A 25,829-nucleotide genomic window follows, 5' to 3' on the forward strand; every position below is an offset into this window, starting at 1 on the left:
TTGCTGTATCCATGCTTCGGTATGGTAGTGAAGGGGTACCTGCGGAATGTAAGCCTGTGTCTTGTGCACTAGCTTATGGACATTTCAGAGTTGCACCATAGCAGCAGTCCTGCAGGAACTAACTTGCTGCTTTATCTGATGAGGACCATCATTTAATTGCATTTGAATTACTACATTTTGACTTATGGCTCGTTTAAAACCCTCATTGGAGAGTGGAATTACTTAATAACATTACTTCCAAAGTAAACTGATAGTGTGGTAGAGAGGAGTCTAACCAACTTGGGAAATCTTAGATTGTTTGTTAGGCACCTGATGGAACAGTTGACAGATGCCAAGGAACCCACTTTTCATTTGACTTTGGACCAGGATCACTGTCAGAATCGCGTGCCAAAGCTTCTAGTTGATAAGATCATGGGGGTCATAACTTGAAACATGTGGAGAGCTGCAGGTTCCAGACCCCTGGATTAGATGGATGTTCTTTAGCAGAGATTTCGGAACCACGTGTGGCGAGCAGTTTTGTGCTGACTCATCAGCATATGGCTAGTATGCCTTTTAGGCAGGCACCATGCTTTTTTTGTTTTGTTCCAATGTCACGTGTGACTGACCTGCTTAGAATGTATCTTGACCCTAAAGATCTAACCAGTTCACAGCATCTGTCTGCTGCAATCGGGCCTCTGCTCGTGGTTATACTAGTTCTAGTCTACTGCGGCAGGGCCAATTGGGCTGCCGCTCAGAGCTAGAACCTTGTCAGGGGGGCCCTCTGCACTGGTACGTTCAGGGCGAACAGCATGATAAGGAAATCGTGGTACAAAATCTGCATCGAAGTTCCACCAAGTCTTTAGTTACTAACCTCTAGCCTGCCTGTTAAGTGAGAACAGTTGCCAATATTTCTAGTAAATTTCTTGCCGTGGTGCAAGTTGTAGTGTTTTTCTCATCAATGCATACTTGTCATGGCTTTCCTTCACACGGAGTGGGGTGCTTTTCACAGCTTTGTCTTGTGGGCTGTACTGTGATGACCAGCTTATGCCCAGGTTATTGGAGCAGTGTCTGGTACTAATTCCTAACTTTCCTCGTATGATTGTGAACCTTTTAAAGGAACCTGTGAACCTTTTAAAGGAACCTATCTGGATTGCCTGACTTGCGCCTACCACATGGGTGGGTGTATGTGGTACATGGTTTCATTTGAGTGCACCTCTAGTGGACCTAGGGTGGTCTGCTTGCGCCATCAGGCTTTGACATGCGTCACACCTTTTTCAGGATTCTGCAGCACAGTGGATTTGGACAGACTTGCCGAACGCTGATGCTTGGGGTTTTCTACCGCACCCAGATCGCGGTTGCACTGGTAGTTGGGGCTATACATGTCTATTGCCTTGTATCATGGTTTCCTCCGGCCCCCTCAAGTACAATGGCTAGCTAATTTGTAATGGAAGCCCACAACCACATCTGCTAGAAACAGTGATCGGTTACTTTCAGAGTGGCATTCTAGGCAGAATCGCTATACTTGCAGTGTGCAGAATCCTCGTTGCCTCTGTGAAGCCGCCTTCAATGCACAGCTGGTACTTCATTTCAAGCACGGAGCCAGGCTGCGAGAAACTACCTTTCTGCCCCTGATGGGAGAGGTCGTCATTCCTTCGTGGTGTCCATACACAGGTAAGACAGTTTAGTCTGCCCGCTGTCCATAATGGTGTGGTTAATAGGCGTCTGTAAACCAAAATTCCACAACACTGCAGAGACTACCCCCTTCACTTGGTCTGTCCAACTATGCCACCTGCCTAGAGAGTCCAAAACTTATACTTTTGTCTTCTTCCCATACCCTGCTATCCAAACACAACCCACATTTCCTGCGTTTTTGTTTAAGAACTAGAACTATAGGTCTGAGAATGTCAGTATTCAAATACTCTAGTCCTTAGCCCTGGTATATATTCCTACCCGTGGCCCGTTACCACCCAGTATGTTACGTCCAACACTGCGGCTGCCCCATCTGTAGTTACTATAGCCAATTGGCAAACAATGAGCTTCTGGGGCATTTTCTTCCAGTCGGGCATCCGTTTTAGGCCAACAAAACAGCCTGTCTTTTAGAATGGTATGTTTACGGAACTTCGAATAGAGTTGCTACAAATTAGTTTTCAAATGCAAAATGCACTTTGACTAACGTGAGTAAACGCTGGCTATACCTCCAACAGAGGGCCCGACACATTTATTGGTTTTATTATAATGGATGTGGTGTTTTAACGGAAAAAATTCTTTATGAAAATATTTCACAATAAAAAAAGTCAGGAGTCTGCAACCTGTGGCTCTCCTCTTTTTAAAGTAAGCCTCCCATATGGTCTCACCATTGACTGGGCTGGTTATATAGATGATGGGAATTTTAGTCCAAAACATCTGGAGAGCAAAGGGTTGCATACCAATGCTCTTCACCTACGTTGCTGTCTTGATAGTTGCCGATAGTTCCGTCAGGATCCTATTGTGTGGAATGGTAGTTTGAAAGCTATTGGTTACTATGGTTTTTAGTTTGAATGTTTAATGCGCCTTTGAACCTAATCATTTGCACTTCGTAATGGGCCAGCGGCTGTCACCAGTTACTGACATTTGATGATGGTGCCAATTAGAAATATACTTTATAGGAATCGGCTTTTACTGAGGAAGGGGCTCATAAAATGTACTTGGACAGTGACGCAGAGGCCACCCAGCAGGGTGAAGTCTGCGGGGAAAAGTTGCAGTTATTGGGCTCACACGGGGTGTTGTGCAACAGCAGGAGGAAGGTGGTGAAGCCTGCATAGGGGGGTATACCAACACCGAAGTGGCTGAGAAGCAGGTGAGCAAGACCTATGGTGTTTGAGACCGTTTAGTGACAAGTGAGTCTGCTGGTGCATAGGCAAATTCCGCTTCAGACGTTTACCAGCCCCCCCCTCCACTATGCAAAATAACTGTAAGCGCCAGTTAGTAGTAGGACCCATTGTACCAGGTGCTGATACCAGCACTAACAGGGGGTGGCCCCATAGCCCTGTAAAAATCACGGGGAGGCATACATCTTAATTGAAGAGAACCAGTTCCTTGGGACCAATCACAGCCTTTGGGAGATTAAGGACCCGGCCGATAAGGCAAGGAACCATCCATTGTTGCTGCCGAAATGTGGATCAGCGACCTGTAGCCCTGAGTATTGGGGGAGGCAGGAGGGGGCCATTTATGTGAATGCCACAGCTGAGATTGACACAGTGGAGGGTCAGCTCTCGGGTCACCCCAGTGCTTTAGGCAGTCGAAATGTATGGGCGAAGATAATGGAGGGTGTCGAGTGTAACCACAGGGCTTTGACCTATTGAGGCTTTGGCTAGCAATAAGCTCCTGGCATTGATAGCCAGGGCACAGATCTCAGCTTGGTATGGCATGATAACCAACAAAGTGAAGGGGGGGGGGTCACACTGGGTTTTAATCTCCATAAGGCAGCCAAACTGGCAACAATGGGGAAAGCAGGGAACCTCTGTGTACTTGTTCTGTACAGTGTGTGGTTGCCTCTCCATAATTAGAGGATATTGCACACTGCACTACCCAGGTGAGATTGTCTTTGACTTCCTACACATAGAATTCTGGGACTACAGAGTGGCCAGTGGCATTATGTTGATAGGTGGCTTAAGATCTAATTGCATTATTGTATTTGGCGCACACACCGAGCCCAACAATGCCTGTAACATAAAAAACGTGTCTCAACAAGTTTTGTAATCGGGTGCCACTGCAGTACCAGTGGAAGGGGAGAACGGGCAGGTCCAGCGATTTCGGGGAACCTGAAACTTTGCAGAATGGAGGAGAATGTAACGGACATATATGCCCGTTGATCAATAGCTGGGGCTTGAGACTGTAACAGTCACATCGATCTATGCTCTATGGAAGGATATAATATGTTTGTCATCTGTTTTGAATTTAATTATGTGTATCGATGTACTTTTTATTGTTGAAATAAAGTGATAAATGTTTCAGGAAAATGCACTCAATGCCTATTATTGCCTCTTAAATGGTCAAGATACCGTTATAAATCTTGTCAAACCTAAAATAGTACATATATTTTTAACCGGAAATGGTTACTTTTGAATGGCTTCTTAATTCCCTATATATTTCTGATATTGGGGAGCATATTCCCTGTGTTATAACCTGGGATTGATCCAGGGGGATATGCTGTCTATTAAGAGAAATATATGAAGAACCAATTACTTCCCTGGGAATGATGGATGTTCCTCCTACATAATTCCTCATATTTAATATCTCCTTCCAGCCTCAGCTGCTTCTGAAATGTTTCTCGGTGGAGGGTGCTGTCCTCCGTCAGTGTAATATAGCTTGCGCCAAACCAATTACTTCAGTTCCAGCATTTTCCTCTCCTCAAAAGCAGACCTTTGCAAAGTCGAAATGACCAGTGAAAGAGGTGGGCTTAATGGAAATTCATCTGAGGGGCGGGATGGAATACGTGGGAGGAACATCCAATCGAAAGAACATTACCACGGGTAAGTAATTTGTTCTTCGAATGGTTTGTCATCCTTATTCTTAATCTTTGATAACACTCCCGAAGCAGTCCGATGTAGGCAGTGGAACACTAATTTATCTATTAACGCAGTGCAAGACCACTTTCCCAAATGTTGCCGACTCGTCCTGACGCAGATTCCAGGCAATAATGTTTTGCAAATGTATGCAGAGAGGACCAAGTGGCGGGGGCACAGATGTCCTGTCCTGATACTCCCCTTTGTCAGGCTGATTCGTGGCCGCACCCTTAGTTGAGCTCATCTGTAAGCCAACAGGAACATCTTTACTTGCTGAACTGTAGCACTCTGATATGCAAAGTATAATCCAGTGGTTGATGGTTTGCTTGGTCACAACCAGTCCATGCTTATGACCCAGGCAACCCACTTGTCATCTTGCCTAACCTTTCGCAGCCTGGAGAGCCTTCTTAGGATGAAGACTATGAAGTCTCCTTGGAGGGATGTAGTGGTGGGTAAAAAGTAGGACGCAGAATGTTTCGAGTTGGTTGAACTTTTTAAACTTAGGTAGAACGGTAGGACTGACTTAAAACAAAGCCTGCAATTTCAGACTACATGCTGATGTAGTGGCCGTTAAGAAAAATGTTTTGATGGTCGACCCCCTTGGAGGACATGCGTGTAGTGGCACAACCGTGTCCAGCAACCAGATTTCAGCAAACCGTTACATGTCACTCATAGGGCGTACATGACCATTTCAGAAGTTCCTAGGAGCAGCAATGCGCGAGCGACTCGGCAGAGATGTTATATATATTTTCGTCATGCCTGGTGACTCAAAATGGAGCAACCATGAAGAAAATCAGCACACAGTTCAGGTCCCACACTGGTATAATTAAAGGGACCTGTGGGAACACGTTAGAAGGCCCCTTAGATCTTAAAGTAGGATCCCTGTTCTGGCGAGCGCTTAAAAATAGACGGCACTACTATGTAGCCTTTCATAGTGGCAACCTGAAGTTCCCGATGGACAAAATCGAGCTGAAGGGACTACACCACTGATGTTGCAAGCAAAAGGATCCACATTATTTGCTCTGCACCCGATGCAAAACATATTTCAACGCCAGCAGTACAGAGACTTTGTTGCTGGTCTTCTAGCCGAAAACGGCACTTTCATTGTCTTCGGGAGGTTCCAATCTCTGTATCTCAACCTCTCAGAAACCAGGCGTAAAGGTTGAGCCATGATCTCTGGGGGAAGAATGAGACCACCCTTTTGAGGGAACAAGTTATCTTTAGGAAGGAGTAATTGGATGGTAGATGGTCCAGATACCACACCCTCCTAGCCCAATCAGGATCATGGATTTTCCGAACTTCCTTAACCTCCCGATGACGCGAGGAATGATGCGCACTGGAGGCAATGAGTACAGGAGCTTAAAGTTCCAGTCCACTACAAACACATGTACCAAAGCTGCTTTGGGGAAATTCCATGGAGCAACACAGATCACACATCCCGCTGACATCCGCCGCGAACAGATGCACCTGAGGGGTTCCCCAAAGGGTGAAGAGCTCTTGAAGTAAGGAGTCAGTAAATACTGTAATCTTCAGCCATGGTCAGCGAAAAGGCCTCCCCCACACTACCCGTCCCCTTCAGACACGTCCCCATAGGCCCACCACCGGAGATCTGCGCAACCTTCGGGGCTTGAAGGTCTGTCTTCCTGTCAACTGTGCCCGTTGGAATCTGTGCGCCCACTGCAGGGATCTCCTCCTCAGATGGGCATCTGGCAACAGGAAAATGCAGGATGCCATGAGACTGAGCAACCACAGAAAATCAAGGTCGGTAGAAGTTGGGCATTCTGAAACTTCATGACCATCTGCTGAATGTGCTGAGCCCTCACCTTGGGTGGTGAGGCTTTTCCTGGGGAAGCATCCAGGACTGCTTCAATGAATTGCAGCTTTTGAGAAGGTGTCATGTGGGACTTATTGAAATTGAGGGAGAAGCCTAGTCTGTAGTGGCAGGTGATCTGAGATGTCCCAGGGCCTGTTCAGAGAAACGGGTCCTGATCCGCCGATTGTCCAGGTGTGGGTAGATGTGAAATGCCCCCCTCGACTTACTGGCACTACCACCACCAACTTTGTGAGAACCCTCGGGGTGGAGCTGACCGCCCCCCCTTGCCTCCCCATGGCAGAGCCTGAAACAGAAAATGGCAACTGCCAGTGGTGAACTTTGCTTCCTAACTGTGCTTGTGATGTATAGGCATATGAAAGTAAGCATCCCAAAGATCCAATGTTAACATCCACTTCTGGAGCTGGAGGGCCTGAAGGATTTGAGTGACCATTTTGAACATTTCCTTCTTGAGGAACTTGTTCGAGCATCTCAAGTCCCCTTCTACTTGGTCCAGAGAATCAAAAAACATACTTCTTCCAGACTACTCAGATCCTCCTACAGTCGCTGCCTTCTCATCCCGAGATTCAGATGGAGAAGTGCTGGGGATCTAGCTTCCTGTTGGTGGTAGCTAACCTCTAGAACAATTTACCACTTCATCTTCAATGCCAATTAACCAACCAACTAACAACTTCACCCTCTGCATACACCTCTCAAACTCTAACCAAACACAACAATCTGCACAAACTTCACTACAACAACAAAACAAAGCACACATGAGCCACCACAACAGAACACAACGTCTCCCAACAGTATAACGCCCCAAGCCCAGCCAACGGAATCCCGGCCGATGCCGCCAACAGCACATCACTGCTCTCTTGCACTTCTCCAGCTCATCCCCCCCCTAACTTCCCCTGCCCCTCCTTTCATTCAGAGCGCCAGGGGACCACTCTGGTAGTGATAATGCGCGGTACAAATCCTTTAACATCTTCGAGCCCATCTACCATCTCTGTTCTGAAAAAGGTTCTTTACCACTGATGTATGTGCCTACAATCTTATGTCTGTAGAAGCGCCTAGATGCCAGATGGCTTTGTGCGCTTCTATAAATGGAGAAATAAATCCCAAATGGGTCTTTTTTGAGATAAGAAAATAGGGGCATACCAAAGGGGCCATTTCATATATTGATCATGATTTGAGCTAAACTCATGTATTGGATGATACCTAACTTAATATTTAGATAGAAGATGCAAGCTACAATACAGCTGCTGCCTTCAAAAATGTGTTTGGGCACATGCAACAGGTTTGTTGGGCCCCTCCAACAAAGATATATTTTGTTGAGAAAATATTTCGGGTAACATGTACTGCTGTTTTTTACAGGATTTATACTAACAGTATGTCTTTCTCATTGTCGGTTTGTGCACCCTGAGGCCTATGGGCATGTGGTGCATAAGAAATAAATGTTCATGGGGATTGAGCGCACACCCCAGGAACATTTTGGCTGTATATTTCAGTTTGAAAGCTATATTACTTGCAAGGATCAATTGCAATTTTGAAAGCAGCCCTGCAGCTTGGTTGGTTTGCCCGCTGCTGTATGCCCACTCATTGGTTTTGTACTTCGCACATTACAGGTTCAGTAGTTTAGCCTGGGACAGTTTGAAAGGCTAAAATGTTACTGTCCCTTCTGGACTTAATGCATGGAAGTTGTGAAAGTGTAGGAGATTACTACTATCTCCAAATCCTCAAGTTACTGGTTATGGGAGCCGCAACCATGTTGAATGCGGTTGATTTGTTTTAGGGGTAGATCTTAATATGGCATCTTTATAGGCTGACTGGTCTTGCATGTTTACAATTGCCATTCGCTTGGACCTGTGTTTGCTGTTGATTAGGCTGGGTGCTTGCCCCAGTCCACATTGGGTCCGGCTGTAAGTGAATGGCCTGAATGCACCGTGCGCCTGATTGGTTGCCTGCCTGCATGAATGCCCTTCTGATTGATTGGTTGACTGAGCTTGGCTCAGCAGTGTGAATGAGGGCCAGATCTGTATATCTGGGGAATTCTCGCTTACCAAATTGTTCAGAACAGTGTTGCCAATTTGGGGGCCCTTCTGCTATATTTTGAGAAATGACAGCCCCTAGTGACTTTGTGGTGTAACAGCGGCTAGCGAGAAATCTAGTCACTCTTTTCTATTGGTTTGAAGACTTGCGTCATTTACGCAAGTTTCCAAACCAATAGATAAGTGTAAGTCTCCAAAACAATAGAAGTAATGTTACGTTGGCCCACAGTGCTGTGGGCCTCATTTGGAAATTGTGAAAGGCTCCTAGAAAACGTTATTGGCATGGTTTTAAAGTTACTGTGGACGATGTAAATCTGTGAATTGGGTGAGAAAGAAGCTAACAGGGGGCTTGCGCACGGAAGGCACTGGATCTATGCTGTCTAGCAATGACTTGCTTCTATGTTATGTTGGCATTTAAATAGTGCTCTATATATCATTGGTATGACCTCAAAGCGCTGGTAGGTTGACCGCCCTCGGGATGCCCTCTGGAACCGTAGTTCTGGTCAGTAGAGGGGTGGAGTCTTAGGGTGCGTGGGTGCACCAGATGTGTGCAGCTGATGTAATTTCCTAGTGGAAACTGCATCCTAACGTTAGGTGTGGTGCTGAAGAGATTAGTTGGATGTGTGCAGTCTGGTGGATGGACACCCAGACTGCGCTCTGGCTGCGTTGGGCCTGAAGGACGCATATGTGAGCAACAAGGCTGGAATGTGCTCGGCTAGCTGCGTTTTATTAGGGTGATCCGGTGTATGTGACCAGCTAGGCCAAATTAATCAGGGGTATAGTTGTATTCTAGTTGTATGATGGTGTATAGTAGAGTAAGTGTAGTGATGGGATATGATTCTCTTTAAAGCGCTCTAGACCAGGCACGTGAACAGGGTGGCAGGGACCACAGCGACACACAGACACTGACAGGGGGCTGGGTTTACAGCGACAGGGGGGGTGCAGGTATATAGCAACAGCATGGGAACGGGAAAGCAGGGTACACAGTGATACACGGGGGCATGTTAACATTTACATTCGCATTTCTATCTAGATGTGATTCGGGGTAATGTTTGTAACTCCACCCAAGTGTGGGGCAGGCTAACATTTGCAATTCTATCTAGAATCGCCTCAAGCGATGTTCACGATTTAATTTAAGTGAAGCACCTGCTTCCACCCACAAGTCCAAGTGTGGGACATGCTAACTTTTCTATCTAGAAGTGACTCATGTTTCCGACTTCACCCGGGAGTGGCACATGCTGAAATTCACATTTCTATCCAGATGTGACTATGGGAAGTGCTCATGATGATTTCATCTAAGTGTGAAGGAAGCACCTTGGAGGGAAGACATTAGATCAGATGTGGACAAGTACTACAATAGTAGAAACGTGAGTCGGGAAGCTCATTTCGGTGTTCTAACAGAGTGCGGCATTGCTAACATTCACAGTCCCATCTGGTCTGGCGCAGGGCAATGTCCACAATACCAACCGAGCTCGGCATTGCTAACATGGGTCTGGGCAGGCTAATGTTTACAATTCTTACCAGGTGTGGCATTGCAAACATTCACAATTCTGAGTTAAGGTAATGTTGAGTGGTAGGATTTTCTGGCGTATAGTGATTGCTCTACTCCCCACACATGCCACACTTACTCGCTCGGTTGCTACTGGATGACGGCTGATCCCTGGCTTCACTGGCTACCCCTGCGGACACCTGCTGACACTTTCTGGGGCCGCCTCTGTTGGAGCTGCCCTTTGCCTTGGGGTCCTTAGCCGCAGGGGTTGCCGGGCAGAGTGCTGCCCTGGAGAGTCCTTGTTGAGGGAGCGGTGCAGATGGGGGTGGGCGGGAGCAAGAGAAAGCAGGGAGAGGAACCACACGCCAAGTGTGCTGTTAGGCACACTGGGACTGCATTTTTGTTTTAAAATGAGGTAGCGTCAGGAGACTTGCCTTGTGCACGGTCTCTGGGAATCGGTGATGGCATGTTGCATGGCTGGGTGGTGGTGCTCTTGGAGCTTGTTCTACTTTAATAGTAATGTTATGTTATTTGGCATTTATATAGCCTCTGTATATCATTGGTATGACATCAAAGCACTTGTGGGTTGAACGCCCTCGGGGACTGTAGTCCAGGTCAGTCAAGAGAGGGTATCTTTGGGTGCACTCAGTATGTGTGCAGCTGATGTGATGGAGGCTGATGGTAGCTGCATCCTAGCATTGGGTAGCATTAGGTGTGGTGGTAGAAATGTGTGCTGTCGTTAGGTTGGTTCCGAGACTGGGTTCTGGCTGCATTAGGCCTGTGTATGAGGCTTGTGTGCAGATAGGCCGATTTTTCGTGGGTATACCTGTGTTCTAGCAGGATGTTTAGGTGTTCATGGAGTATTCTTATGTGAGCAGCTAGGCCGAAATGGATTGAGGGGTGTAGCAGCGCTCTGTTGTGTGTTGGTGTAGAGTAGAGGGTGATCGTAGTGATAGGAGGGATGAGTGGCTGGAGTGGAGGTTTTATTCTTAAGAACCCTCTGTTCCAGATTTCATTTACGCGTTTTGAGGTTGCTGTATTCACAAGTCTAAATGTGGCAATGGCTAACATTCACAATCCTGTCTTAGATGGGATGCAAGCTAATATTCACGATTATATCTAAATGTGGCGCAGGCCAATATTTACAATTCTGTCTCGATGTGGCACGGGCTAATAATATGCAGTGCTCACAATTCTATCTAAATGTGTTAATGGCTAACATTTACGATCTTGTCTAGATGTGACGCAGGCCAACATTTAGAATCCTTTCCTTGGTATTATTTAAGCGAATATTCAGTTCTAATTAAATGTGGCGATGTCTGATAATGCGCAATCTAGATGTGGCACTGGTTGACATTCACAATATACTCTAGAAGTGACGGGAGCCAATAATCACCATTATCTCTGTTGCATTGGCTAACATTCACAATCCTATCTAGAAGTACATTGTACCACAGTTCTATGTTGGTAATTCTGCTTGCATTTGTTCTGCTGCCCATATTTGCATATTGCATTTGGTACACAGTCCAGCAAACGATGCGTGAGTTGCAGTAAATATGCACATTTTTTGAGTTCTGCACTGATAAGAGCGAGTCTGAGGTTGGTAGGTAAGGTGGTGACTCAGTCAATACTCACGGAAGGCGATGTTCTATGGCTGTAGAAGGAGTCAGCAACTGCACAAAGAAACAAAGGTGCTGGCTGCCCCAGAAGGTTGTACATCAGCAATAGCAACCATGCCCCCGGCAATCACCCAAATGCAAATTAGGCAATGCTGTCATTTAGCTACTTCTAGCTACTTTTTGGACAGCCAATAGCTACTTTCCTTACTGAGGATTTGGCAACACAGTTCAGTGGTAAGAAGTTGAACTTATTCTTGAAGGTTTGCTGCTGCTCCCCATCGACGAAAGCTGTCATGTCTGTCCAGGACTGATCCAAGAGAGGACCTGTTTAGGAGATCTCTCCCCGAGCTATGAGCGAACATCATGCAGAAGCTCATCAAGGCATCCTGGAAGTAGTCCCAAAAGGTTGTTGACCGGAGACCGGGTCGAAACATTGAAGTGAAGCACCAAGGACATCGAGCCGTCGACGTCAATTCAGAGGATTTCCATGACCGATGCAAGCCCATTGAGTCGTGTTGCCCAGAAGCAGGGGCGGCTTGATGCCGTGCTGCTCGACGACCGGAGCCACAGTGCTCCACCATTGACAAATATTTAAACCAAGGGCTCCCTTGCCATCACAGGCAACCGCTTTGTCTTGCCGGAGAAAGTCTAGGTCGCCGACGGCCAGGGAAAATCTGCTGAAGGGTTTCCTGCCACCCGAAGTCCACGCAGAGTGGTCGAGTCACGATCGCCGACGCCTGTGTCGGCTGCTGGGCATACGCTCGTCAAAGTCTTCTTTGCAGCACCAAACGTCATTGAGGTTCACTGCATGCCTCGTCTACACAGGACGTCCGCGATCGATCTAGCACCACGAAATTGGAAGCTGCTGTCTGGAAGGTGTTTGCATTTTCTTCGCAGAATCTCAACGACTGTGGCTGCGCTTTAAAGGGAGTCCACTCACAAGGAATCCACTGACGAGCCGTCAAACTCTAATTCGGGTACATTGGGGTAGTCATTTTTTTTTTTATCCAGCCAACAAGCCTATTTACACATAAATGGAGTCTGCTTGTTAATACACTTATTACAGGTTGCCCAGGTTGGGGTGCTCACTAAGAACTGCAGCAAGCGAACCATTCTGCCATTGTTTAACACAGCTTGTCTTCCTTCCTATGTCCTATACTGATGCGCATTACTGTTTGATTTGTATGCCATCCGTATTTGGTGCATTTTAAAGGATTCAGAAGAGTGGTCCCACATAGATATTGTATATAATTTGCCATATTAGATTTACCAAAGTACAATTAATTGTGTAAATACCTTGAAACATTTATATATAAAGAACTGTTGGCATATAACAGTGTGTGGACATTCTTTTGTGGGGGGCTTGGGCTACAGTGTACTCAAGAACTAGCCTGCATCGCCGCCTGAGAGCTAATGCCGTTACAGCAGTGCCTGGCCAAGTGCCTTTCCCATGCCTACACAAACCCAAATTGTTGGCTTTGCCAATGCTTGTTTTGATTTTGCAAGTTATTGTACAAACCCACCACCAGATGGCCCAAGCATGTGACTGAGATACTAGCCACAAAGATGGCTTGATACGTTATGTTCACAATTAATAAAGTTCTGTGGCACTATAAAATGTCTAATTGGAACATAAAACTGTTTTATCAGAATCAAAATTCCTGACATTTGCTAGCTTAATTGCTGATCCAGATGAGGTGCATATCTGGCACTTTTACGCACTGAATTCTTGTGAATAAGGCGCCTCTTTTCCTATTCGTATCCATTATAGGATATTCTTGGCAGCACCCACATAAATCATGGAGTTCACTGCTGACATCTAACTGGGTTGAGTCATGCTAAACACTTCCCAGCGTTTGTTATTTCATGTAGTGCATACTTGAGTAATATGTACTAAGTGTTTGTGTGCTAAAACGTTTACCTTGACTACCACTTGAGGCCAATTGTTATCCCAAATCAGAATCCCTGAATGTCTGTTTTGAAAATTGCTTTGACGCTTTAGGAAGCTTCATTAGAATTGGCATTCTTATTAAGCCTGATTTTTGAAGATTGGTCTAGTACAGTGATGGTGTGTTGCAGCTAGGCCTGCCTTTTTATCACCGCTATTTTAATTGGTTTTTACTAGAGGCCGCTCTTATTTTTTCGGGTTTACTAATGATTTGCATAGGCATTTCATACTGTTTTCTCTTCATCTCTCAAGCACATCAGTGGCATTAGGTTTTTTGATGCAGTTTTAGTTTTAAGAGCCTCTGAGCAAGCAGCTGTTCGCCATATCATATTACGTAAGGCTTTTGTTGTCAAATTAGGTATTTTTGGTATAGTGTTAAAATATTGCACGTGTCATTGTGTGTATGCATGAAAGTACACATTCACTTGTTAGTCACACCAGAGCGAGCAAGGAACAAGTTACTTTTACTGCGCCCACCGAGCAAATATAATTCATACATATAGTGAGGGTGAAAATCTACCAGCATACTTTGGAATTTTCATATAATTCTAATGGGACATTGGCAGCCCCCACCCCCTCAAATCAGGACTAGCTATTTGCTTAAATGAGACCAGGTGAACACTTCCCAATACAGCAGTACATATTTTTATACATATTTTTAGTCTGGTTGACGGCACTAGTACTTCTAACCAGCTCTGCAATATATTTAACACTGTATTCTAGCTGGTCAGCCGAGCTACCATATGGGACAATGCACTATTCACAGCAGAGCTAAAGCACATTTAACGGCATCATAGCCAGCCGCCTTAGCAGCGCTGCTGTGTTTTGGAACAGTACCTACATTGTCGAACAGTGGCAATGTAATGATGCAGTGCAAACGTGTTTGCAGTTTCAGGATGTAGCTAAAGCACTAAAGAGAAAGTGTTGGCTCCCCCCCACACCCCATCTCCTGAGGTAGTTGTATGCACACTGGTTGACAGTGCGAGGAAGAATTGCCTTGGTAGGCTTCCATTCTACTGGTTCTCCAATGTCTACCAAATCTATGTAGGTTAGCTCATTGAAAGACATGGAGCTTGGGATGAGCCAGTTATGTCAGATAAGCCATGCATGGGACTACAGATGCCCCAAGCCTTTCAGACAAGTTAGTTTCCTGACCTAAGCCTGTCGGGAAACCTAGTTCAGTGGGTTGATAAATCTGTGAGTTCCAAACCTGTCAATAGCTCGATGTGATCATGCTCAGTGATGTGTTGAGGATGGAGATAAAAGGTTTGAATTGTAGCAGAACTGGTTTAGAACTCGCACATCTCATCAGAGCTGCCATACTTGGCATTCAGTGCAGGTATAGCATTGCATAGAAACGCATTCACCATCTGCAATTTGCAGCCTAACTTCCAAAGGTAAATGTGCATACATTTAAAAGGAACCATCCCCTAATTTTCAGCTTATCACATTATTACTATGTCAAATTCCAAATAGAGACAGAGAAATTACTGACCTAGGAGACACAGGAAAACAAATGGCTGAAGTTGGGGCAGGCAGAACAGAGAAAATGATGGGAAGGAAGGTAGCAGACTAATAAAATGTGGGAGGAATTAATGTGAATGAGAGGCACTAGGGTTACAACAATGGGGAAACAACTTAGCAACAGGAAGGGTAGACCCAAAACATGAGGAAGAGGCCATGAAACGTGGGTAAAGAGGAAGCAAGTCAAGAGGGGAAAGGCATAGTAGTGATGCTGGTAGAGAAAGGGACTTTAAGTACCCAACTAGTTGGTAAATGGTTCTGTAGCTATAGTAAATGAGTCCTGTGTCCTAATGTCATGAAGATGCAGCTGGCTAACACGTACCTACAAGTTATTGTGTGGGCTTTTTTCCACAAGTGTAATCTAAATACGACTATACTGTTTCTCCAAACATTTAACTTTATGCACACATTGGATGGATGTCCAATACATTTTACTCTTCAAATCTCAAAATGGGGAGCACCATTCTCCCACTTCAAAATCCTATCTGGAGCACTGGCTCCAGGATATATGTGCATCAGTAGTGTTGGGCGGGAGGGCACCTCCCACTCTGCTAGCGTGGAACACCAAGCGGGAGAGCAACACCCGCAACCTTGGCCTTCACGCTAGTGGGTCTGAGCGGAAGCAAGAGTTGGGGGCGTGGCCTTCTGGGGCCATAAAACAGGAGATGCACGAGCAGGAGTGAAACACCCACACCCATAGCCCTTGTAATGAATCTAATGGAGTCATCACTTCTCTCCCACAGGTAGCCTCTCCCCAAGTGGCCACTTACCTGATCTTGACCCTGACTGTGGCTATATGAAGGAGGATCATATGAGGGAGGTGGCCCTCGAGGGCAGCCCTACAGATGAGGGGAGCATTAACCACTTATACTCCCTAAAAATAGGCAACTGGTCCCCAAAAATGATACTCCCAACAAAAAATGGGGAATGAACACGTAGGACCTTGTGCTCCTGCTTTCAACCAAACCGCCCCATAGATGTGTTTGGACCAGTAGTGCACATTGTACCACAGGAAGAAGCTATTGCTGCCTGATTGGAACATCCTTTTAATATAATTACTAGGTGCAAAGGACTCATTGTTACATTTTTCATTTTGCAATTAAAACCGCTTATAAAATACTTAGATTGGGAATTGGGTTTACATGTTGACTCCCTAAAAATGTTTACTCCCAACACAACTTAAAAAATAGGGTGCAAAATACTACACTTCAGAATCATCTGGAGCACTGATGTAAGGGTCAATACCAAATGTTTTGAACTCCCTTGATAGTTTTACTGTTGCCAGCCTGGTCTCTGGCCCAATTGCTGCAGCCTTTTTATTGGCAAATCATTTGCCCATTTATTGCAGTGTAGCAATGCATACATGGCTATCTGTTTTCTGTACTGGAAGCCCAGGGTTTCATGGTTCTATTTTTGCTGTTCACGGTTTTGCTTTTATTACTGCTGAGTGAAATGGGATCTACCCCTGGGGTAACCTCTCCCTATATGACCTGGGGATGGCAGCCGTTGCCTGGTCCTGACCCTGGGGGTGGCTATGAGGGAGGACCACCTGAGGGGGATAACGTCGATGAAGGAAGCTAAATACCTCCTTCCCTTTTTAGGGATGTTTCCTCTATTCCACATGTCTTAATGCCATATTGCCACACTATTCCTCAACCTTTTATTAGATCTGCTCTCAGTATTCCCCCAAAACCCCACAAAGAATAGTATATTGTCAACTGGGACAAGGATAAGCGGGGTGCAGAAATCATTCCCAATGAAAAGTCTAGTATTGACGTCCTCAACGTCATTCAAGAAATACTCCTATGACTGGGACAAGAAAGAACAGAGTAATGAAGGTTACTAAGACCAGGCGTCCAACAGGGACCACCCACTATAAAGAGCAACACTGCAAGAGCGCAGCATCTAACAGGACACACACTGAACCAACAGGTGGAGTTAGATGAAAGGGTAGGCACGCACGAAGCAACCGTTACCGGGTTGCCTGCACGCTTATGTCGCTCCATGAAAAGAGTGAAAGGAACTAAAGTGATGGGACACAAGGGACACCTGATAAGCCCAGGAAAAAGATTGGTTACTGACCAAGTGTGCTGCTTCATGAAAAATGGACAAAGACCAAGGGAAGGTGTGAATGGGTTGTTGAACACCCCTCCCCCACGCAAGTGATGTGAGCAAGGGGCAAATGACTAGTTCCTGGCAGAAGGTGAAGAGCGTATTTAAAGAGGAAGGTCCATGCCCCTGCTCTTGTGTGATTTAACTCAAAAGGCATGTGCCCTTGGTGGGGGGGGGGGGGGGAATAAACCTGATGAGGAAGATATCTGGGGCAGAGGGGGGGCCTGCAAGCTAGGGGACTCACATTTAAATGGTTATACAGTGGAAAAAGTCCATAGGAAGATGCATGCTGTTGGGTTTTGCAGCATACTAAATGTGAGGAGAACCTGGGGAAGGGAGCCATTTCCCCGTGATCTGTGAATGCGCCAAGAGGGAGTGAGCCTCTTGAGTTCTGAGAACTGAACTTTGTTATATTAGTAAAAGGAATCTGGGGAAGGGAGCCATTTCCTGGAACTTTGAAAGTTTGTGTTTTATCCTGCAGTTAATTTTAGAGTGAGGGCCAGAATAGGATTTCAGACAACTTTTGTTTGGACAGCTTGACACAGGACATACCCATTTGTTTGAGTTGGGGAAATCCCAAACCTAGTAGGTTATGCCCTAGCGATATCTCTTTAACACAAAGGAATGGCCGTGGGAGCAATTTTTACACCAACCGTGTTTAAAGAAAGAGAAAAATCGAGACTCAATGAATACACATGCATGCAAGGCTTATGTATGCTCTTCAGGTTAATGTTTTAATTCTTAATTTGTTTCATTTGACCTTAATGTTAAAACTCTGGACAGCTGTAAACTACCTTCTTCGTGTTTTGCACTCTAAACAGGGCAAGTCTGTTTTTAGCAATAAAATCGTCCAGAACCTGTTGCTCTAGATTATATACACAACTGGGCAGTGGGGACGTTTTATGATCACAAAGATGCATACACTAAAGTCTATGGGTTTCTCATGTATGAAAAAAAAAACACACGAGAAACTATTTTCCATCATTTTCGGTGCCAAGTAGAGAACCGCGAATTGGGTGTAATATAATTATATAGTATCATTGAAAATTGAACTACATAAAAATTAAGCTGTGCTTAATAACAACCAAGGCAAGTAATCACATTCTTATCTTGGTTTCAAAACATGTTCCCTAAGAAGCCGATACTTTTCCAAATGTTATGTCTGCAAGACCCCTGGCAAACAAACTCCGATATATGTATGCCCAGGGGCCTTATTGTTGAAAGAGGGTTCACTAAATCTTGCCACTGACCCAGGTAGATACACATAATGATAGGGTACATCTGCCACATACGTTATACCAAAAGGGTGGCACAATGAATATATTGCAGATTTTATTTGGATATAGACACCTCGAATGTAGGCCAATAAAGTTAAATGCCATTAATACTGAGTGTGTTCGATCCACTTTTCATCCCATGTTTTATATTAAGTGCTTTAAAAGCTGCTCTTTCTCAAAAGTGGAGTTGATAACCGTAGCAATTGTTTTGTTTTATTCCTTAATAGACATGTGCTGCACCAGTGCAATCAAGGACATTCCTTTGAGAAACTAGGACAGTCAGAACGTCTGTCTAGCTTTATCTCCTTTCCTCTGATGTGCCATACAAAAACGACATTTAAAGAATAAGATATTGACCTGAAGAGCATCCGATAGGCCTTGTGTGCCTGTGAAATTAATGGAGTCTGTCACTCCCTAAGATTAACACCGCAAGTTTGCAGAGTGTAAATTTCTCTCAATCAAATGTCAGGTTAGGAAATGCCTCTAGATTAGGGATAGTGAGGCATTTTCCATCCCCTTTTGTTTTATTTTGTAACCACAACCATGCCTATGTCTAAATCTCATTCCTGGCTCCTCACGCTTCCTTGGCCTAATCGGGGAAGTCCTGTCTCTTGCATGTCAACCTTCGCCCAACCGTCAGCTTTGGTTGGGGTTGTCACTTTTGTGGTGCTTGTGCAAAAACCCTTTTGTGGCTGCTTCACATCCGGTAGCTCTTGTTGGTCCTTCGACACCCCTTCTACGACCCAAGCTTCCTATCGCACATACAAGAAGACATGGCAAAGCCTTTGAGACATCCTCTTTAACAAAATTGTTTCTATCCCTATACTTGGGGACAAAAGGATTTATCAGGTCCTCCTCAAACTACACCCCAGCTGTGAGCATGGGAGGTCTACTAAATTGTTGGTTTCCTTGCATCCCACTGCTGTGGCAATGGGTACAGTTGGTCCCGTTCTCTTGGCAGGTAGGTGCCCCCCTTTTTCTTAATGTGAAACAAGGCTATAAATACCTCTTTGGGGTCGAACGTTGCTCTGCCTTTGGCATGCTCAATCGTTTGTAGAGGCCCTCTTGGGACATCCAGATGCCCAAATCCAGTTACTGTTTCATGCATCTTAGCTGGTCCATTATTAAGCTCTGACAAAATGACTGCTCTGCAGGAGCACATGGGAACAAGTAGTGTAAAATCCTCCTCAGCACCCACTACTAATGATACTGCAGTGATCCCATCGTAAAGGTGAAATGCAACCTGATGCTTGGTATAAGTGTAGAATACTCTTCGGGAGGTGTGATATAATACCATTGCAACAAAAACCGTACAGTGGTAACAAAATGTCAACTAAAGGTCCTTTTAAAAATCGGAATTAAAACACTGACCCTCTAAAGGAAACCGTACACAGACTTGAGGAGCAGAGGGGGCACTTGGTGACCATGGCCATTGCAAATACCTTCTAGTCTTAGTTTGAGACTGTTGAGCGAGAATACTTGATGCTGATCTGCAGTTAGTCATGTTCCAGTGGAGTCTGCCTTGAGGTGCGGATTGATGGTTAGTCCGTAGGTTCCCAACAGTTTGAGACAATGCTCAGGAATGGTCTGTAGCTTCCCTAGTGCGGTAAGGCAGTGGTAGTGCAGTGGAGTAGAGTTGCTGCCAGGCCGTCCGAAGCGGTTAAGCAGTTTGAAATTTGCAGAGTGCCAAAAGCAATACCACAGGTCCTGTTGCATTTTGAAGTGAATTGAGTGGTCAAGCCTGCTCGAAGAGGTATTGGGGTGGGAAAAGGGGTTCAGAGGCGCAAGGTCTCCAGTGACAAGGTGGAGGGGGTCCTTTGTTCCAGACTTACTCTTTAAGATTGGCACCTGTAGGGTGTCTCGCAGCGGTTGCAAGGCATAAAAACAGCAGTGTCTCATAGCAATATGCTATGCAATTCTCTAGGTTTGCTCATTTAAATTGACACTTGTGTAGCAAAGCTAGTTATTTAAATTACCTTGTTGAATGAAAACACAGCTCACCCTACATTCCTCTTGCCCCCGGGTCTCTCTCAACCCTCTTGTATTCGGTGTTTACATAACTTTATTTGGCCATTGGGCCATCAAAGTACACATCTGATCAACATAGTCATAAAACAGCAGATCAATGCAAAAAGGGAAAGGGGGAGAGAGAAAAGACACCAATGATCTGACTCTAGAGTCTCAGCCACAATTGCCCCCAGAGAGCATCGGCCAAGGGATGTCAGATTTGCCCCAGTTAGGGAAGCTTTAAATGTTACAAGTCTTAGTGGGTCATAAGTCTTGTGATGCGTACGGGTTGTAATTCCACTCCTAGGTTGATGATAAGCCCTCACATTACTCCCATAACCCAAATAGCCAGACTATGGTCCCAAATGTCCAGCTTAATGTTGTCATCAGAGTTCTTGTCCTTACTTGGAATTCTTACATCCTTCCCCTAGAGACAAGGGCACAACCTCTAGTGGTCCGCAGTCAGTGAAGGCATTTATTTAACAGGGCATCCCTTGGCTCAAGCTTGTTTACTTCCAGTTTAGGTACCTTGGAAATATATTGTGGGGCCTCTATGCCCACCTTGGATTGGATGAATGAACATTCTCCTTTTCTTACATGGGCTACATGCTCTTATCTCCTCCCTTCTAGGGCTATCTATGCCCATTTTGTACAAGCCAGGGCCACCGGTAGAGAAAGTATTGACCTGGGGTTAGACACCCTGCTGCACTTCTGTGTCTTGGGCTCACGGGGGGAGGGGTGGTGATGGAGAGTGATCTTCCAGATACCAATTATTTATGGGCATTTTTCACTTCACAATGTATTAGATGCAGGGCTGCCTGTCCTATATTACAAAATGGGGTGGGCAGGGGCGCCTCCTGTGAACTCCCTCGCCCCTGGCCCCCAATCGGTACTATCGGCAGTTTTCTGCTAGCTGCCAGCTCGGCAAGAACTGGACTACACTTACACGGCAGCAGTCCTCCTCTGATGGATTGGAGATTGTCTATGCCATGATTAGATCCATGTGTTGGGGGTTTATAGGGTTTAGAATCCTGTGGGGCTGTGACCCCTAGAGTCACAGAGGATGGGAACACATAGACAGTGATGCAGTAAGGGGGCCCATAGCGGGTACAGTGGCCAATCTTGGACTGGGGGTCACAGCAGGACTGGACGACAGGACATTACAGGCAGGTGGTGCCGGAACTGATGTAGCGAACTCATTCGCTGTTGCAATTGGAGAGCCTCGGGTGACAAGTGCTGGGTAAACAGAGGGTGCTAGGATGGATATGGAAGGGGTCGTAGTGCAGGGGGGTGCCTGCTAGGTCTGGGAGCTGGTGGGTATTAATACTAACAGGACCCAGAGTAATATCTGTGGCCGTATCCATGGGATCCCTCCAGTTGTAATAGTACCAGGGTTGCTTTTGTTTAGAGCAATATGCCAGTTTGCAACACTGAGGTTCTCAGCAGGTGCGTCTGGCGTTCCCAACCCCTAAGGGCGAGGTCGGCGCTAGCAGCCATGGTTAGCTCTCTCAGCTGGCGGTGCCTCCTCCCAACCAAGTTTTGTGCTGGGATTATTGCACTGGTTGTTCATTGATAGCCAGATGAGCGCAGAAAAGATGCATTGGGAAAGGGAGATTGGTGAGGGCTCCATGGCCAGGATCCAAGGGGCTGACATACCAGGCAAGTGCCCACTGCACTTTCTCACAAGTCTTTGTCACAGTTGGCCTCACCTCAGGATTTCCGGATCTTCAGGAAGTGAACTTGGGTCAACCCCACCCCTGCGGCGCAAAACACGCGCCTCTCTGCTGCCAGGGCTGGTGGTGGTGCCTGGATGCATCTTTAGTATGCTCTACTCCTAGCTCTTCGCGGAAGCACCCCAGTGTGGAGCGAACACGCCGCAGACTTGTGCCCCTCTACACTGCAAGTTCAAAGGTGCTAATGGGGAGAGAGTGCAACAGTAATCGTATCCTCCACTCGGAAAGGTGCTAAAGACCTGTGTGGGAGTGCTGGGCCAAACCATTGTCCATTCATGCAGAAAACCTTTACATTTTGCAGACTCATCTCAATGACTTCAGTGGTACATACATGTTGCTCATTTTATGTCTTGGTAACAAATAACTTCTGGTGACATTAAAAATATGAGTACAACATTGCTAATGAAATAGGTTTGTTTGCTAATCAAATATTGTAATGAGCAACTCTGCTAATCCATTTTTTAAAACTATTTATGCCTTGCGGTTCTGATGCAAAGGCATAAGAGGGGCATTAACACGCAGCCATGTCAAATGTGACCACATCCCAATGACTAATTGTGTAATCCCAGTAGCCACTATGCCATAACCCTGCATAGCATGTATGTATAATTTAACGTGCCTCTAGTCTGTTAAGCGTTTGATTGGAACCAGAGGTGCAGATGATTAAAATGCCACCCTTGCCTGATGGAACTTTGTTCCAACAGCTGTCACAAATGCACGTTCCCTTGCTGAAGCGGTCAGGCAGCCACAGCGAAAGTACAGGAGTGCGCTAGAATTTTGGCATGTAGCATTAATGAAAGGGGGTCTTTGCATATATCTCCCTTTCAGCTACTGAGATTTTAACGTCGAGGCTTTCACAACCTTGCATATGATATTAGTCCCCCTCTCTCCAGAGAGACCGTTGCACGTTTTCAGAGGTAAATATTTTGGGTTGGATTGCCTGGGTGCACTGCTTCAGCTTTTCCTTTGCATAAGTCGTGCTGTGAATAAAAGCAGATTTCCCCTCAGTGAATATATGGAAAGTGGTTGGTTAATTCATGCCCTTCAGTGTTTTTTCTCTAGTCCTCTGAGTTTTAACTACTGTTAAATTTGGTCCGGCAAACCCTGTCTGTGTGCCTGCTGTAAATGTTTTCTATCTTACTGAAATCTCACTGCCCTCGGGCTGGATGAAGCCCTGGAGCGTAAATCTCGGGAAATGCTTAATCTGACCAGTTTATGTACATAGTTGCCTTGTTACCCGCCCTTAAGTGTACGTCTGTGATGGTTCCAGATTGGAGTTTAACCCCTGGCTTGTTATGCTGCAGCTTACAAGTAGTTTATTCCTGGGTTGGCCATACAACTCTTGCACCCCATGTCTCATGCTTGTCGCGTAAGCTGTCTGCTTTGCAAGTGGACTTGCGCAAAGCATTGTTGTAACCCAAACTTCATTGTCTTTACATAAGGGGCCTATTGCTCTGTAGGTTTAATGACAGTCTGAATGGGTGTCTAATTGCAGAGCCTCATTGTAGTGTTTTAAGGGATTGGTGCTCAGGCCCTCTGGTCCTGCACGCTGCTGTTTCCCATCGGCTCCTGCAGCATAGGCCAAGCTGAGTCTGTTCTTCAAACCTTTTGAAACGATCCACTGTTCTACTTTGGTGGATCCTACTTGGTTCTACTCAAATGCATGATTTATAATGCAATTTTGAAGCTGATCTATTTTACAAAGGGTCTTCTGTTGCCTTAAGTAACCATATATAGGAAATAAGCTAACGGCCTGGCTTCTTGTTCGAGAACTGGATACCTGATGCTAATTAGCAGATAGATCCAATGTGTAGGGGCTGCAGAAGGTCATAGTTGGAGATAATTTGTAGGGCTCGTGTTACATTCATGCACCTACAATTTATCTTTTAGTAAAATACCAGTGCCTCCGGGGCTGTTCCCAACTTAATGACTAGCATTAATTGCTAAGGATGATGCCACAAGTTTTTTTGCTCCTTGGTAGTTGATGTGTAACATTAGTTTTTTCTCAGTGGGAGAAACTCCTGTTCATTGGCTGGCTTTGTACTATAGAGGTTGATTGAACCTACTTTAAACTGATTAATATTTTGGCAGTGACGCAGTGTTTTTGCAAGCCAAGGTTCTTTCGGCTAACCATCCTAAGCTTTTTGTTTTTACAAGGCCATGAATTTCATGAAATAAATGCCACCTTTTCTCAGGTTTGCTTTTATAGGCAGTGTAACATTGATATGCACATATTCAAGTGACTATCTTGACAACCCATCCTTTCCCTGAGACCTGAGCTGCACTACCAAACCCTGGGTGACTCGTGCCCCTCACTCCCTCCCCACTCCCCCCACTCTTCTGGAAAAAATATTAATAGTTTAGTAAACCATTCAGGGCTGAAGAGCTTGAAGTTCAGATTGGAGTATTTGGTAATTATAAGCAAGTACTTCGAGTCCTAGCTCTGTAGGTGCCCAATTGTGAAACTTGTGTGGTCTTGATATTGTTTCTGTGACCAGTTTCCACTACTCTGCAATATATTAGTATTGCTGTTCTCACGTGACCACACACTTAAACCCCAGCTTCTATGTAACCCTCGGCCCACCTTGATCCTTTGTCCTGTTTGGGGGGTGGGGAGGGTTTGGCAGCATACAGCCTGTTTTCCGGGTTAGAAATCACTTATCACGTTGTGACCCAGCGTATGATTGGAAAACAATCTTTAATTATTACTAATTTGTATGCCGCTTTGGTTCTCTTCGCAGGACTTTGTTGATTATTAACCTTGATCGAACCATAACCCCAGAGAAGCTTGGCAGCATCTGTGAGCGCTTTGGTGATGTGCTGGATGTGGAGATGAGCCGACCAGCAGAGGAGGAGCCCACCCGCTCAGCCTTTGTTGAATTCTGCGACATGCATAGTGTCTGCCGGGCTGGGAAAGGCCTTGATGGGGAGGTGATTGGTAAATACCGCGTGAAAACAGAGTTTGGAAAAAGCATAATAACGAGTTGTGTGTGGCTTGATGGCCTTCCCCCTGATGTGACCCAGGAGTATCTCATGCAACGCTTCAGCCGCTATGGGCAAGTGGCCAAGGCCGTCTATGATCGTCTACGAGGCAGGGCTCTGGTCCTCTACACTCGCAAAGAAGATGCAGTAACTGCTGTGCAGGAGACAAAGGGTGCCCAGATTTCCGGTTGGCGCCTGAAGGTGGACTTTGCCAGTGACCGCGTCCGATTGACATTCTGTCGTGACATGGAAGAGTCTGGCCAAGATACAGGGGACTTCCTATTTGTTTAGTTAAAAGCGTTTTTTCATTGAGCAACTAAGCTGTAAATTCTGTACAATTAGTTTGTAATGTATGTTTGTGCTTCTTTCATCACACATGCAACTTCTGTTTGTTATGCATTGTTGGAACTTTTTTTAAGCTGGTGTTAGTCGGTAGATGCAAACCAGTGTCTTTGGCTATCGTACAATATAAAGTTGAGGACTTTAAATGACTTGTGTTCTGTGTTTCAATTTGCATGATTTGGTGTCCTCTTCAAAAAGGTACTTTACGTGACACAAGCTTGACAAAACATAGTACCAGCTCCAATATTCAAACATAGCCTCTTTTTCCTAGATCCTCGGCATTACAAAAGGGCCAACCCTGGCAGAGAAGCAGGGTTCTTTTCTGGCAGGTACGTGAAGCCAGCACTGACCCACGGGTTCTACAGGCCTAAACTATGCTCTGCATTCAGGTGTGGTGATGGTTGTGCATAGG

At 45.6% G+C, this 25,829-nt stretch overlaps 1 protein-coding gene across 1 annotated transcript in view; it reads left to right on the plus strand.

Moving 5' to 3' along the window:
* LOC138566363 (msx2-interacting protein-like) overlaps window positions 1-25,563 on the plus strand; it is a 29,943-nt gene extending 4,380 nt beyond the window's left edge. Inside the window, exon 2 of the mRNA XM_069643526.1 lies at window positions 24,835-25,563. Coding sequence (XP_069499627.1) covers window positions 24,835-25,366 — 532 coding nt within the window. The 3' untranslated portion in view covers window positions 25,367-25,563. The remainder of the gene's footprint in view (window positions 1-24,834) is intronic.
* Window positions 25,564-25,829: the final 266 nt, after the last annotated feature.

Source organism: Ambystoma mexicanum, chromosome 1p (genome assembly GCF_040938575.1).
Source record: "Ambystoma mexicanum isolate Mex_15411 chromosome 1p, UKY_AmexF1_1, whole genome shotgun sequence".
Taxonomy (NCBI): Eukaryota; Metazoa; Chordata; class Amphibia; order Caudata; family Ambystomatidae; genus Ambystoma; species Ambystoma mexicanum.